At 45.5% G+C, this 16,602-nt stretch overlaps 1 protein-coding gene across 1 annotated transcript; it reads right to left on the bottom strand.

Moving 5' to 3' along the window:
• Positions 1-13,384: 13,384 nt before the first annotated feature.
• LOC4340924 (aluminum-activated malate transporter 10) lies at positions 13,385-15,640 on the bottom strand. Its single transcript, XM_015787129.1, has one exon. The coding sequence runs from the start codon at positions 15,562-15,564 to the stop codon at positions 13,558-13,560; it is 2,007 nt and encodes a 668-aa protein (XP_015642615.1). The 5' UTR covers positions 15,565-15,640; the 3' UTR covers positions 13,385-13,557.
• Positions 15,641-16,602: the final 962 nt, after the last annotated feature.

Raw genomic sequence — 16,602 nt, 5'->3', positions numbered from 1 at the left:
TGTCTGGTGCTAAAATGCTCTTATGTGTGATGATGTTGCGATTCTTCTTTTTTGGTGCTCGGATGCTCAGTAATGACGTATATGCATATAACAACTTCGTTTTCACATTTTAAACAACCTTTTCTTATATTTTATTTATCCGATCAACGATCTAATCATACCACTGCATTTGTTATAAGTAAATCGTTACAACAAGATTTTACTTGATTATGTTCTGATTATTTTTTACAACATATTTTTTAATGTTGTTGCGCACAATATTATTTAAATGTTTCAATAAGTATTTCTTACTATTTCACTATTTCAATTATAAATGTTGCACGCAAAAAAAATTGTTTCGTACTGTCTACAAAATGTTTTAGCAATATTAATTATTATTGTGAATATATTGTACATATGTTTCACATGCCTTTTGTTGTAGGACGTCCGACGTGTAGGCGTATCCTATAAATGTTGTAGGTAGGGATGAAAGCGGAGTGGATAGTTTCCGTCCGCTTTGGACAAAAAGGATACGGATACCTTTTGGATCGGATAGTTCGGATACGAATACGGATATAGTATCGGGGTTTCCGTCGGATACGGATAATAATTCGGATATCCGGTGAACAGTGCTATTCGGATATCCGCAGAAGCCATGAGACATACCCCATTTCTTTCTAACTCTATAACCTTTAATATACCTTTATAGATTTTAATAGTACTTTATCTCTTAACACTAGTCCGTACTATTAATATTATTTAAATTTTTAAAAATATTTATAAATTATACTTCATTTTATATAAAATGAGCTAATTATATATGTTGATATTTGTTTTTAGTAGAAGTTGAGTTGGTTTTCATCTCTGAGAAAAAAATGTTGCCGTATTCGTGTCCGATCATATTCGATTCTTATTCGTATTTGAGATAATCCGTATTCGAGCTATTCGTATTCGTTTTCGTATCCGGTAAAAAATATGAAAACAAATATGGTATGAGCATTATCTGTCCGTATTCGCTCCATTTTCATCCCTAATTGTATGGTGTCTCGGATTTATAACAAATATCCGTGTTTATGACATGGTAGCCGACACATGTGAGTGTCAACTGCATAGACTAAAATGCATAGATGACTACAATAACAATGTACAAGCTACATGAGGATGGTCTAACCGATGATATGAGCTACATGGACCTTGATTCCACAATGGGGTTGCCATACGCAAAAGTCAAAGATGGATTATATTTTTTGTTCGTGGAATTGACTTGAGGTGTTGGACAACAATACAACTTATGTTGGAATAAATGGGCTAGGCCCAATTTATTCTTAATAAATTTCATGGCCCACAATTAATGCTATGGGGATTAAAACCACCTTAGAAATTTAAGTGGAGAGATCTCAACTTAAATAGGGAGCCATTAGAGAGCCTTTGTTAACCGGTTGAGGTGGTGGTAGGATTGTCACACGTGCGTGCGGGCCGAGGGTGTGGCATGCGGCTTCTCTCTCATTATTTTGTAATGGTTCGGCTGATCAATTCTGTATTAACAGGTGAATGAATTCCAATCCTGAATTCCAATCCGATGATTACTCATAACTGATCAATTCTGTATTAACAGGTGAATGAATTCCAATCCGATGATTACTCTTCTGAATGAATTGAATGAATTCCAATCCGATGATTACTCCTGAATGTTCAATTCTGTATTAACAAGTGAATGAATTCCAATCCGACGATTACTCCTGAACGTTACTCCCTCGCGCACTCCTGTTCTTCTTCCTCGAATGAATTCCAATCCGATGATTACTCTGAACGTTACTCCCTCGCTCACTCCTGTTCTTCTTCCTCGAGTGAATTCCAATATGATGATTACTCCTGAACGTTACTCCCTCGCGCACTCCTGCTCTTCTTCCTCACTGGTTCGTGTTGATTTAGATTTAATTACTCCTGAACGTTACTCCCTTGCGGACTATAAAATCCCACCCGATGCGCTAGCTGCTTCCTCCTGTTCTTCTTCCACGGTGGTTTGTGTTGTTTTCGATTTGATTACTCCTGAACGTTACTCCCTCGCACAGAATAAAATCCCACCCGACGGGCACCAACGGGATTGCTCTGTCCCTCCTCTCGCACTGTTCTTCTTCCTCACTGGTTCATCTTGATTTTGATTTGATTACTCCTGAACGTTACTCCCTCGCGCACTATAAAATCCCACCCGATGCGCTAGCCACTGCCTCCTCGATCCTGTTCACCTGCGCGCACAAGTGCACGGGACGAGCAGGTGCCTCCGAAACTCCATCCGCTTGCGTACCTGCACAGATAGGTGGGCAATCAAGTTTTTGGAGAGCGTCTCGGCGTGACCACTCCTGTCGACTGCATTGCAACCTCTTCATCGGGCTCTTCTTCCATTGCTACACCATGTCGGCTGTCAACACTGACAACAACACCTACACCGGCACTGGAGAAGGTGAGAATGGCAACACCAATGGAGGCAACAACACCAACAATGCCTCATCTAGTTCTGGAGCGTTCTGTGGGTATTTTACTATTTTCATCTTCGTTTTAAACTTGTTGTTTGATGCTTTAGTTCATGTTAGTATATTCATGTTTATCACCATGCTATCCTTTGGATCTCTATCCTATGTGAATATACTTGATGTTTATGCTTATATTATCAAAAGCATGCTCATGTTTAATACCTTCACTAGATCATTCAACTATATACATGTCATGTGTAGTATCTTAATTTTCTGGATTAAAATATGCCGATTTATGACCAAATTTTCAACAATCCAAAAACTTGATAGGTATTTTTCGGTAGTTGGCTTTGCGACATCACTAAAACCATATGCTTTCGATGGTTCAAATTATAAAGGATGGAAAGCACGTGCACTATGTGGTTGATGGCTATGTAGTGCTTCCTTGTTTCACAGGCCAAACCGAGCAAACTGCCTCTCTCTCTCTCTCTCTCTCTCTCTCTCTCTCTCTCTCCTGAGGAGGAGGCTAAGTTCGAGGCTGCGGATTGCCTGTTCCGTGGAGCATTGATCAGTGTACTAGCCGACAACATAGTGGACGTGTACATGCATATGCCTTCAAGGAAGGACATGTGGGATGCTCTTAAGGTCAAGTTCGAAGTCTCCGATGTCAGCAGCAAACTATGATGAGGACACAACTAGCTCGAATATATATAACCATGACTACCTTATATATTAGGCAACATATCCTATGCACACAGGCCCTCACGTGTACACACGTGCACACCAACTAAAAAATGTCACCAAAAAATCTAGAAAAAATCATACACATACTTTCAATTGTATTACAACTAGGGTTAAAATCTTAACGTCAAATTCATTATATTTTAGCCGTAACAAAAAAAACAAAAAATCTGATAGTTTTAAGGTTGCAATTTTGTTAGAATTTTATCTTTTTTGTTATTCTCTATGTAGAATGAATTTGAAGATGCGACTTTGCACGTAGATGTAATACTATTGAAAGTACATGTATGAATTTTCCTAGAATTTTTTGTGATAATTTTTAGTTGGTGTACACGGTGTGTACACGCGAGGGCCTGTGTGCATAGGATACGCTCCCTATATATTAATCAACCAAATGTGCATATGTTCTATATTGGATTTACTTGTTATATATTTAAGCAAACGTTGCTACACAATGAGTTTTATGTGTTTTCGTTTGCAGAGGACTTGCTTGGGCGAAAGAAAAGAGACCGTGCGTAAGGAATGCATGTGTAACATCCTCAAATTTTAAACTAAAATTTGGTTGCATCATGCTGGCTTTTGACTAGATTAGGGTAATTTAAAAAATTATTTGATTCTTAATTGGTTCAAGTGTTACTTCTTAGAACCCTACTAATTTACCCTAATTATTCCCTTTGTTCCAAACCTTAGTGAATTTGAGCAAATTCTCTCAAATTTCAAACTATAGATTACTTCCCTAGTTTACCCTAATATTAGTGAGAATTTACTACACTTCAAACCCTAGTGAATCCATTTCAAATTCATAGATTAAATTCATTCTTTTCTAGGGAAATATTCAAAAATTCTGAAAAACACTGTTCATCGCACTCAAGGTGCTCGATGAAATGCCCAGCCCAACTAGAGCAGCCCAACACCCATGCAATCCTTTGCAAAGTTTAGGTTTGATCCTTGGGGACCACAATCCACTCAAAGCCGTGGTTTTCTTTGCCTCTTCCTCCCCTTCACGCACGCTGCCTGGCGTCCGACTTAGCCGCGCGCCGAGCCGCCGCGCGTCGGCCTCGGGACCGCTCGCGCGTGCCCGACCGCCTTGGCGCGCCGCCAGCCGCACGACGCTCTCAGACCACCGCTGCCACACCAATCTTGACGACGACAAAGCCGGGACGACCTCCGCCGCAAGGAATCGCTGCTTGACGCCGTGCACGCCCGTCCAAAGCCGCCGCCGAGTCTGATTTTGATTCTACACGGGGTGAATCACGCCAATTCTTGCCGCACGGTTGAATTGAAGATAGACGGTGGTTTCCCCTCTCACAATTCAAAACAATCACCACCGAGCTGGCCGTTTTAACCCTCGCCGCTGCCACGCGTCGCGCCCGGATTGGCGCTAACACGTCGCCAGCTGATTCTACCCGCGGTCAAGCCAATCCTTCACCGGTAAGTACTCGAACATGGCCTCCCGCCACTCAAATTGACCTTGCCCACCCTCTCATAGCCCTCTGCCACCTTTGCCACATCCAATTCCCGTGCTCATCCATTACCCCTGGCCCTATAAATAGGTCCCCAATCCCTTCCTTGTCCATCATTGATCATCAACAACCATAGCCCCACAACCCCGAAGCTTTGCTTCACCAATCCATCTCATCAACCATTTTCGCCCGTCGGTCGAACACCTTGTGCACGATCGACTTCACACCCCTCCATCCATCCTCCACCCTAAATAACTCTTAGAACACCTTATATCAGCTATGTTCTAGCATACTAAGTCCTAACCGAAGCTCTGCGTCGAGCTTTACCTCGCCGTACCGAGCCGAGCACCGTCGCCCTCGCTCTGCTCTGTTCGGCGCCGCCGAGAAGTTTTTCCGGCCGCAATCCTTCATCTCAGCTTATTTCGGTGTGTTCTTCCGTTTTAACCATCTATATACTCCCTAGATTCCATTTTAGCAATTAGTTTGCACTACCATGCCACCCTCTGGGCTACCGACGTGAGCACGGCCATCGCCAATGGAGGCGCTCGTCGGCAAGTATTTTCCACACCTTGCCAAAGGTCGGCAAGCTACTTAAATCCCTCTAGGTACCTTGTAGATGCTCTAGGAGCCCTCCCCGAGCCTTGTCTAACTCTCACTACCCCGATCACCTTCACGGCTTAACCATGTCACTGCCGCCCTAGCCGCTAGCCCAACCACATACCAAATTAACCCCTCCGCCGCCGCTCGCCGTCGCCGGAGAACCCTAGCTCCCTCCCCTCCTCGGCCGTAACCCCTTTTCTCCTCTATCGCTGCCAGCTGCATTTGGGGATCGGCTGGAGGTTGAAGAAGAGAAGAGAGAGAGAGAGACTGACAGGTGGGACCCGCACACAGTGCCATTTCACATTTAATTGATTTTCAAACTTTAAAAGCCCATATCTTTTAAAATATAGATCCAATTCTAGTGAAACTTGGACCAATATTCTCCTAAAATCATTCTCTATCTTTTGAGACCCCTTTTGCTATTTTTCTAGTTTATTCTATTTTCTCTATTTTTCTTATTTTTGGATTTTATTTGAATTCCTTTTGAATTTGAATTTTATTTGTCTAACCCTAGGTCTTGAGGATTCTTCTGACATACTAGAAAATATCAGTCAATCTTAGGACATTGAGCAAGGCAAGTTACTATATACCGTTTTGATCATTTAAGCCTATATTTTACAAATTATTTATTTATAGCCTTCTATTCAATACTCTATTTTTTTATGCACAATTTAACCATAGAAACCCAGATAATTTAGTATTGCTTATTTTGCTTATGGTCTGGTTAAAATATTTTATAGTTAGATTGGGACAGTACGTTAGAATTGGATGATTTCCGGGTGGCTAGTACTGTCTCGATCGATATAGTTATTACCAGGTACTTATGTCAAACGAATGGTACGACCGTAGTTTCTAGAATGGGGACAGACCTAGTCATTATGTTAATTAGCAATATGGCACCTCTGTATAGTGGTTCTTATTTTTAAGTGCTCGCGCAGGAGGCAACTATAGCCGCGAAGGGAAAATTAAACCATTACCATGTACAGGTAAATGGTTTGTGATACTCGAGTATAAATTATATGGTATATTTCTAAACCCTGATCGAGATGACGTGGTGTCATACGATCAGTTCCCCTTAAATACCTCGGGAATGCCAGAACTCCTCTTGCTGCTGTTAACATTACGTTCAGAGCATATGAGGATATTAGTTCGTGGAACAGGTGCCACAATTGTTAATAACCTAATACTGGGCCATAACTAAAGCCGATGATTATCAACAAGTCGTGGACTGCGGGTAAAGCGTACATTTGCTACAGTAGAATATCTTTGAAACTATTTGAATAGCCGTACTCATGGAATTGAGTACCGGGACTCATATGGTACCCTGGTTAGAAATTTAAAGTCTACATATTTATAAATTCTTGCTATAATTCTTCCAAATTGGTTATTACTGCTTTTTGCAAAGAACCCTACTATATGCCAATGCATAACATATTTCCATGATAACTTGCTAAGTATTGTGAATACTCATCCTTGCTCTTTAAACCCCTTTTTCAGATTTGGGTCAAGAGGAGGACCCCCTATGACTATTACTACAATGACCCCGATAACTTAGAGAATCCCTAGAGGTTATACCTCCCTAGTCAGAATGTATAGAAACTTCCGTTGTGTATTAGTTCTACTTATGATTAATTAGGTGAGTATCTATTATTGTAAAACTGTAACATCCTCAAATTTTAAACTAAAATTTAACTGCATCATGCTGGCTTTTGATTAAATTAGTGTGTTTTAAAAATCTATTTGATTCTTAAATTGGTTCAAGTGTTACTTCCTTAGAGCCCTATTGATTTACTCTAATTATTCCCTTTATTCCAAACCTTAGTGAATTTGAGCAAATTCTCTCAAATTTCAAAAAATAGATTATTTCCTTAGCTTACCCTAATATTAGTGAGGATTTGCTTTACTCCAAACCCTAGTGAAACCTATCCAAATTGATAGTTTAAATCCAAATCTTTTCTAGGGAAATATTCAAAAATTCTGAAATTCACTGTTCATCGCATACAAGGTGCTCGATGAAATGCCCAGCCCAGCTAGAGCAGCCCAACCACTACCCAATCTTGTGCAAAGTTTAGGTTTGATCCTAGGGGACCATATCCCACTCAAAAACCGTGGTTTAGTTGGCCTTTTCCTCCCCTTGCGCACGCCACCCTGGCGTCCGACTTTGCCGCGCGCCGAGCCGCCGCGCGTCGGTCTCGGGATCGATCGCGCGTGCCCGACCGCCTTGGCACGCCGTCGCCCGTCTGACGCCCTCAGACCATCATCGCCGCACCAATCTTGACGACGACAAAGCCGGGACGACGACCGCCGCAAGAAATCGCCGCTTGACGCCATGCGCGCTCGTCCAAAGCCGCCGCTGAGTCCGATTTTGATTCTACCCGGGGTGAATCGCGCCAATTCTTGCCGCACGGTTGGATTGAAGATAGACGGTGGTATCCCCTCTCACAATTCAAACCATTCACCCCTGAATCGGCCGTTTTCACCCTCGCCGCCGCCGCGCGTCGCGCCCGGATTGGTGCCAACACATCGCTAGCCGAATTCACACGCGGTCAAGCCAAACCTTCGCCGGTAAGTATTCAAACATGGCCTCCTGCCACTCAAATTGATCTTGGCCGCCCTCTCACAGCCTCTGCCGCCCCAACCCTATCCAAAGACCGAGCTCATTCATGGCGATGACGGTGCCCGAGCTCATCCACTTCTTCTAGCCCTATAAATAGGACCCCAATCCCTTCCTTGTCCATCATCGATCATCGACAACCATAACCCCACAACCCCGAAGCTCTGCTTCACCAATCCATCCCATCAACCACCATCGCCCGTCGGTCGAACACCTTGTGTGCGATCGACTCCACACCCCTCCATCCATCCTCCGCCCTAAATATCCCTTAGAACACCTTATATCAACTATGTTCTAGTATACTAAGCCCTAACTGAAGCTCTGCGTCAAGTTTTATCTCGCCGCGCCAAGCCGAGCACCGCCGCCCCCGCGCTGCTCTGTTCTTCGCCGCCAAGAAGTTTTTCCGGCCGCAATCCTTCATCTCGGTATATCTCAGTGAGTTCTTCCATTTCAACCATCTACATACTACCTAGATTCCATTTTAACAATCCTTTTGCACTATCATGCCACACCCTGAGCTGCCGACGTGAGCATGGCCGCCGCCAATGGAGGCGCTCGTCGGCAACTATTCTTTGCGCCTTGCCAAAAGACGGCAAGTTGTCGGAATTCATCTAGGTACCTCGTAGATGCTCTAGAACCCCTCCCCTAACCATGTCTAACTCTTATCATCTTGATCACCATCACGGCCTAACCGTGCCACCGCCACCCTAGCCACCAACCCATCCACACATCAAATTAATCCCTCCGCCGCCGCTTGCCGTCGTGGAGAACCGTAACTCCCTCCCCTCTTCGGCCGCAACCACTTTCCCCCTCCATCGCCGCCGTAATCGCCAACCCTAGCGATGCCGGCCGATTTTGGGGAACGGCCGAAGGTAGAAGAAGAGAAGAGAGAGAGAGAGACTGACAGGTGGGACCCGCACACAGTAACATTTCACTTTTATTTGATTTTCAAACTTTAGAAGCCCATATCTTTTAAAATATAGATCCAATTCCAGTGAAACTTGGACCAATATTATTCTAAAATCATTCTATATCTTTTGAGCCCCTTTATGCTATTTTTACATTTTATTTTATTTTCTCTATTTTTCATATTTTTAGATTTTATTTGAATTCCTTTTGAATTTGAATTTTATATATGTCTAACCCTAGGTCTTGAGGATTCTTCTGACTCAATAGATAATATCAATCAATCTCAGGACATCGAGCAAGGCAAGTTACCATATACTTTTTGATCATTTAAGCCTATATTTTACAAATTATTTATTTATAGCCTTCTATTCAATATTCTATTTTCTATGCATACATTAATCATAGAAACCCAGATAATTTAGTATTGCTTACTTTGCTTACAATCTGGTTAAAATACCTTATACTTAGATTGGGACAGTACGTAAGATTTGGTTGATTTCCGGGTGGCTAGTACTGTCTCGATCGATATAAGTTTTACTAGGTACTTATGTCGTACGAACGAGTACGACCGCAGTTTCTAGAATGGGGACAGATCTAGTTATTATGTTAATTAGCAATATGGCACCTCTGTATAGTGGTTCTTATTTTTAAGTCCTCGCGCAGGAGGCAACTATAGCCACGAAGGGCAACTTTAACCATTACCATGTACAGGTAAATAGTTTGTGATACTCGAGTATAAACTATATGGTATATTTCTAAACCCTGATCGAGATGACGTGGTGTCATACGATCAGTTCCCCTTAAATACCTCGGGAACGCCAGAACTCCTCTTGCTGCTGTTAACAATACGTTCAGAGCATATGAGGATATAAGTTCATGGAACAGGTGCCACAATTGTTAATGACTTAATACTAAAGCCGATGATTATCAGCAAGTCGTGGACTGCAGGTAAAGCGTACATCTGCTGCAGTAGAATATCTTTGAAACTATTCGAATAGCTGTACCCATAGAGTTGAGTACCAGGACTCATATGGTACCATGGTTAGAAATCTAAAGTCTATATGTTTTATAAATTCTTGCTATAACTCTTCCAGATTGTCTAGTACTGCTTTTTGCAAAGAACCCTACTATATGTCAATGCATAACATATTTCCATGATAATTTGCTGAGTATTGTAAATACTCATCCTTGCTCTTATAACCCCTTTTTCAGATTTGGGTCAAGAGGAGGACCCTTATGACTATTACTATGATGACCCCGATAACTTAGAGAATCCCTAAAGGTTATACCTCCCTAGTTAGAATGTATAGAAACTTTCGCTGTGTATTAATTAGTTAGGTGAGTACCTATTATTGTAAAATCCTTAGTATTGCAAAACTTTAACATATGCAATGAAGAACCGGTTATATTGTATATATCAATATTTACTGATCCAGGGATTGATACATTAATTCTAGTCGGATCCAAGTTTTTAGTTTTGGGCTCCGACAAAAACCCTTAGTATTGTAAAACTTTAACGTATGCAATGAAGAACCAGCTATATTGTATGTATCGATATTTACTAATCAAGGGGTTGATACATTAATCTTAGTCGGATCCAAGTAAATAGTTTTGGGACCCAACAGCATGGATGCTTAAAGAAGTTGATTGGGGACCAAACCAAGACCTTCTCCAAGTCCACTTCCATCTCACCACGTCACTTTTGGTCCATAGAAGACAAGTTGTATATCATGTTAGCGAAGGCGGAGGAACATCAGAGTCCAATATATGGCATTCACGACTTTATCATGTAAATTTTGGTTGTATAACACTGTTAACGCCAAAATTTGATAAGCTCAGAGTTATCATCGGCCTAGAGTCAATATCTGGAGAGGGTGTCATCATCGGCCCATTGCAGCGGGGAGGTACTCGAAGACACTTCATGTAGAGGGTGTCCCCGAGCTCCCTGTTTTCGCCATGCTGGTTCTGCCGGTCGATGAGCATGTGGAGGACGCCCAGATTTTTCATGCCGCGCATCAGGAACATTGGCATCTGCTGTTGCTTCTGCTCCACTGCCGAGATGCGCTCTTCCATCGCCTGCATCTGTGTGCGTGTCGTTTGCTGCTCCTGCCGCAGCTTCACCTCCTCCGTGATCAGGACGCTCTTATCGTGCTGTAGGCTGTTCCCCACGCTATTGCGCCCGAACTGCGCCACCTCCAGTCACGCCGCCAATGGCAACTGCGACGACGACGACGGGCTCGACGGCAGCGGCCAACGCCGCTTGATCGTCTTCAGGAGCTCCTTCTTCCCCCGCAGTAGCTACTGCACCACTGAGGTCCTTAGCATCAGCCCCAAGATCCCGGCAGCAGTGACTCCCGTCGGACCGAGGTCCCCTTCCCTCTTCCACCCCGTAGCTCATCGGTGTGGAGAAGGACGGCGGTCCACGGCCGGTTGCCTGATACCAGGAAGGAGAAGTCTCAAGAAAGGAGAAAAGAGATAGAAAACAAGAAGGAAAGAAAAGAAATAGAAAGTGGAACCCACTGCAATTTTTTTTATTTTAAGTGAACTCTCACTGACATGTGGGTCCCACGGTTTTTTCTGACTTTAAGTACCACATCATTGCTACGTAGGTGTCATGTCAGCCAAAACCACTATTCAAACCGCCTTGGGACTTTATTTGCACTGGTCTTAAAAATTGAGGGACGCGTTATATATGCTATTGCTGTGTATGGACGAATTTCAGAGTCAGCAACAAATTGAAGGACCCAAAGTGAACTTATTCCTTTTTCTAACTATAAAAAAGATGTTCGTGCATTTCAATGGGATAAACTAAATTTATGATAAACATTAAAAAATAAGGTTATTGATGATCTGACTATTTTCCAAATTATCATGTAAATGTAAAGAACCAAAAACCATCCTACCACCAAATTGTAAATAAATATTTTAATAGTCTAAATTACTTATTACATCTTAACCAATTTCACTGGAGGGATTGAGGATCTGGAAATTTACCCCATTTAAATTCCTTTTAATTTTATAAACCTTTCAATTTATTTTTCCCGAAACCCTATTTTTTAGCACATGTATTTCCTATTAAATTCCCATTACCCAAATTCCGGATCCTATCGATCTCCGCATAAATTTCAAATTCCTATATCCATGAAGCCGAAAATTCGTAAATCCATCCATTCAAATCCCTTTGTTTTACTTGTGAATATGCTCCAAATCCATATTCCCTATATAAAAATTTTATCGATATACCATTCATTCCTTAATCATCGTTTGCTCTTGTTTCTTTCTTCCAAACTCACCATTGGTTAAGTCCCATTCTCAAAAATATTTTAAAGCCAAACATCTATATACTTTTGTTGAAGTCACTCCCTATTTTTATGAATGTCCCAATTTATTATTTTTATTAGCTAAAACATATTCTTTTAGCCATCGCCCTTTTTCATTTTTATCTAAATTCCATAACTTTTACCTCCAATGATATCCTAATGTTTTCCTACCAAAGATTCTACTCCAAATTCAAATCTATTCCTTTATTCAAATACTCCTCCTTTAAACCAATACCCCAAAATAAAAGTCCCTTTAAACTCCATTTCTAAAAATAAACCAAAAACCCCCACATGCATAGAGTCCATGAGGTATCTGCTAAAATTTATCTCCAAATCCCAAATAGTCTCCAAACTACATATCTCTTTGTTTTAACAACTTCTCTTTTTGATTCTATTAAAATCATCCCCTCCAAAAATTCAGAAAACTCTTCTGTTTCTTTTGAGCTGAAGTCCCTCCAACCGGTCATCTCCCTCCTGGGCTGATTCCATCCCCTTGCTCTCTGGGCCTTTCCGGCCTTCTCGCCCTCACACGGCCCAGCAAGGCCGTGGCCTGACTAAGTCGAGGCCCAGCGGAGCCAACTGCCTCCTTCCTTCTGGAGGGGGCACACTGCCGCCGCCACACTGACCGATCTCCTCTTCCCCTAGAGCGCATCTCGCCGTACCATGTCGCCACCAGCATCTCTCCACTCCGGCGAGTCCATTTTCCTCATTTCCCACTTCTCTCCCACCTCACATCAAGCCACCCCGGTGTTCTCTCTCTTAATGGACCAAGTTCTTGCCACCGGCGTTCCCAATTCTTCTCTTGCTTCCCACGCCGGTTGTCGACTTTCTCCATCGTGTCGTGTTCAAGAACACATCGAGGCACCACCATCGTGGCTGTTATGCCACCGGATGCTGACGTCATGTGCCCGCTCTTCCCCTTCCTGCTCGGCCTGAAGCCCTGAACCGAGGAAGAAAAAGAGGAACGGACGCAGCCGGGCGTGCGGACGTTGCCACTGCTTCATCCGATTGCGTGCGAACTCAAACGACGGACCAAAATCGTGTGTGACGATCAGATATATACAAATTTTTTAACTAGCTAAGATCTAGTTTTTAAGTCCATTTTCGGGTGATTACACCTTTTTTAACACCGGTATACAAAATTTTAGCTAATACTAAATTAATTGTGTGCTAATGAGTCGTTTCATTTTGCATGGTCAAGTGATTAGTTCTCATCCCTTTGGTTATGTTTAACACGAATATTGGACGTTTGGTATGTTTTCCAATCATTATAGGACACCAAAATTCTTGTAGTGTAGTTTGTCATGTTCATTATTATCATCAACAGCAAGTTTACATCTGTGCGAAACATCACAACTACTGCTTCAACTCCGTCAGTCGTGTCAGACAGAAAAAAACACACACTCGTGCTGTCTTTGGCTCTTTGCCACACTTTCAATGCGATGCGTCCGTTCGATGCGTCAAGCCATCCCAAGAATGGATCGGTTTCTCGGGCTCGGCGCGTGGGCCGTGAAGTCCATGGACCTGTTCCTTGGGCTCGGCAGCACGGGCCCATGGCTTGCGAGGTCCATGGACCGGTGTCTCGAGCTCGGCAGCGCGAGCCCGTGGCTCGCCAGGTCCATGGACCGGTGCCTCGGGCTGGGCACCACCGGCGGGTGGCCGGCGAGCTCCGTGGACCGGCTCCTCGGGCTGGGCGCGTGGACCGGCGGGAAGTCCAGCGGCGGCCTCGGGCACGGGCCCACCTTGGGCTCGCCGCGCGCCCACTTCTTGGTGCTCCGCCTCCGCATCAGCAGCTTCACCAGCTGTCCCACCTGGTCCCGCGCCTCTTGCTGCTGCCCCACGGTGCTCGCGCTCGTCGTCGTCGTCTGCTCCGCCGTCTCCTTCTTGTCATGCTCGCCGGCGGTGGCATTGCCGTGCGCCTCGTCTGCGGCGATGGCGTTGGAGTTGGGTACGGGCATGGCCGCCTCGGCGTCGAGCGTTGTGGTTGCTGGTGGTTCGGCGTGGTCGGCTTTCTTGAACTTCGCCGTGGTGCCCAGGGCGTCCACGGCGGCGACGACCCCCTCCGCTCTAGTGGATATCTCAAGCAGGAGAGAGGCGGCGGTGAAGAGCGGCAGCGCCTCGATGAGCGGCGGCGGCGGCGGCGGCGCGGTGTTGTGCTCGTGCTGCTCTGCCTCTGATGACGCGGCTTCTTCTTCTTCGTCGTCGTCCAGTATCTCGGCGAGGCATCTCAGCTCGTTCCTCAGGTCTTGGGCGGCGGCGTTCATGTCCCCGACGACGAGGGCGAGGCGGCCGGACCGCGTCATGGACGTGACGGAGCCCGACGCCTCGCGGAGCACGGCGGCGCAGTGCTGGCTCAGGGCGACGCAGGCGCCGGCGAGGTGCCTCTTGACGTGCGCCGGCGCCTGCCCGCCCGCGCCGACGCAGGCCGCGAGGGCGTCGATGCAGTAGGCGCAGCAGCGCATGGCGGCGCCGACATTCTGGTACTGGCCGTACGGGTGGCGGAAGCCGAACTTGCCATGGCCGGGCTCCCACCTCGCCAGGTTCGCCAGCGAGTCCTCCGACGCCTTGGCGTTAAGCACAGCCCTGTACCCGCGCGCCTTCTCCGACAGCGCCGTGGCGGCGTCGCCGCCACCGCCAGCGTGCTCGGCGGAGGAGAAGTAGTCGTCGACGCAGGCCTCGATGGCGGCGGCGAGCTTGTCCATGTTGCGCGCGACGAGGACGTGCAGCTCCTGCCCGGCCCAGACCGGGAAGACGAGCGTGCAGACGGCGAAGCAGATGAACGCTCCGATGGCGATGGTGATGAGGCGCTGCTGCGCCATGGTGACCAGCGTGTCGACGCGGTACCCCGACACGGCGACGAGGCTGTAGGTGAGGATGAAGATGGTGACGCCGTAGTCGAACCGCGCCTTGAGCGTGGGGATGAAGCGGGAGAAGGACGCCGCCGCGGCCAGCACGAAGAGCGAGGCGGTGAGGACGAACGGCTCCGCGTCGTCGCCAGACTTGTCGGCGACCCAGTGCACGCCGAGCGCCAGCGCGCCGCCGGCCACCGTCGCCATCGCCCTGTTCAGCCCCTTGTACATGCAGCCGCCGACGGTGTACTCGAAGACGACGACGACGGTGAGGACGGCCCACATGGCGGTCTGGCCGGTGAAGACGTAGAGCGGGCGGACGTAGTAGAAGGCGGAGCACAAGGTAAGCGCCAGCGCCACCTTGAACCCGTGCACCACCCTCCTCGGGTCGTCGGCGCCGACCTTCCACGCCGTCCTCCCGAACCTGGCCACCCACTTCCACGGCGCGGCCAGCCACCACAGCACCCACGCCGCCGCCGCCGGGGCGCAGCAGCACCCCCGCCGCGCGCCTTTCGCGTTCTCATGCTCCACCTCCGCCTCCGGCGCCTCCGCCACCGTCACCCTCCACTCCGCGCCGCCGGACTCGTGGTGCTGACCTGCCTCGCCGGCGGCCACCATTGCTGGGCTAGGCGATGACCTTTGTGTTGCTGTGGTTGGTTGCCTCTGTTCGATCAATGAAGCTCACCTCTCACCTTGGAATGATCGATGCTCTCGCATGGAGATCGTATATATAGGTGAGGTTCAGTCGTTCAGAGATTAAAAAATTGCGTGGCAGCTGACGTGGCTCACGTGCGACATCAACGCTTTTGGAGAAATATTTTTTTACTAATATAATTTAAGATTAAAAAAAAATCTGGGTACATCACCTGACAGCACGTTAGGGATGAGTGGTGTAAGCGCGTTGAAGCTGCATGCTGACTGGTATAGTAGTGCACGTACGTATAGGTCAAATGTAGGTCAAATGGCAAAGATACTGATCACCTGAGCTTATTATTAAACGGCTAAGCATAATTTAAGTGAGGTGATTAGTGATTGTGACGGTACATATTTTTGTGAGGTCAAACTGACATGATCATATGGATAAAGTAGGTTTAGTTAGTTTTGACTGATGCCAAGGTTATGTAGTTACATGGGGTCATTGAGGATCATAGCTTTGATGTTTCTTCCTTTTTCAGTGCCAGTTGATTCTACTCGTCATTCATTCTTAGGGCAACAGCAATGGTTATATATAGGCCGTATTTAGTTGTTTTGGCAAATTTCTTTTGTTGTATATGGACACACATTTAAAGTATTAAACGTAGACTAATAATAAAACAAATTACATATTTTGCCTGTAAACTGCGAGACGAATCTATTAAACCTAATTAATCCGTTATTAGCAAATGTTTACTGTATCACCACATTGTTAAATTATGGCGTAATTAGGCTCAAGAGATTCGTCTCGCAATTTATATGCAAAACTATGCAATTGTTTTTTTTCATCCACATTTAATGCTCCATGCATATGTCCAAACATTTAATGTGACGGAAAAGTTTGAAGTTTGAAGGAAACTAAACACAACCATAGTCAACCAGTCAAACTTGATAATATATAGTAAGGGTAATCAGTGGGCCGGATAGTATTCCCTCTGTTTCAAAATATAAAAGATTTTGGAG

This window comes from Oryza sativa, chromosome 6 (assembly GCF_034140825.1).
Source record: "Oryza sativa Japonica Group chromosome 6, ASM3414082v1".
In the NCBI taxonomy this organism is placed as follows: Eukaryota; Viridiplantae; Streptophyta; class Magnoliopsida; order Poales; family Poaceae; genus Oryza; species Oryza sativa.
The sequence above is the reverse complement of the archived record's forward strand: the minus strand, read 5'-3'. Positions and strand labels throughout refer to the sequence as shown.

Excerpts from the sequence above, each read along its gene's own strand:
- LOC4340924 (XM_015787129.1), bottom strand. The coding sequence starts at position 15,564 with ATGGTGGCCGCCGGCGAGGCAGGTCAGCACCACGAGTCCGGCGGCGCG.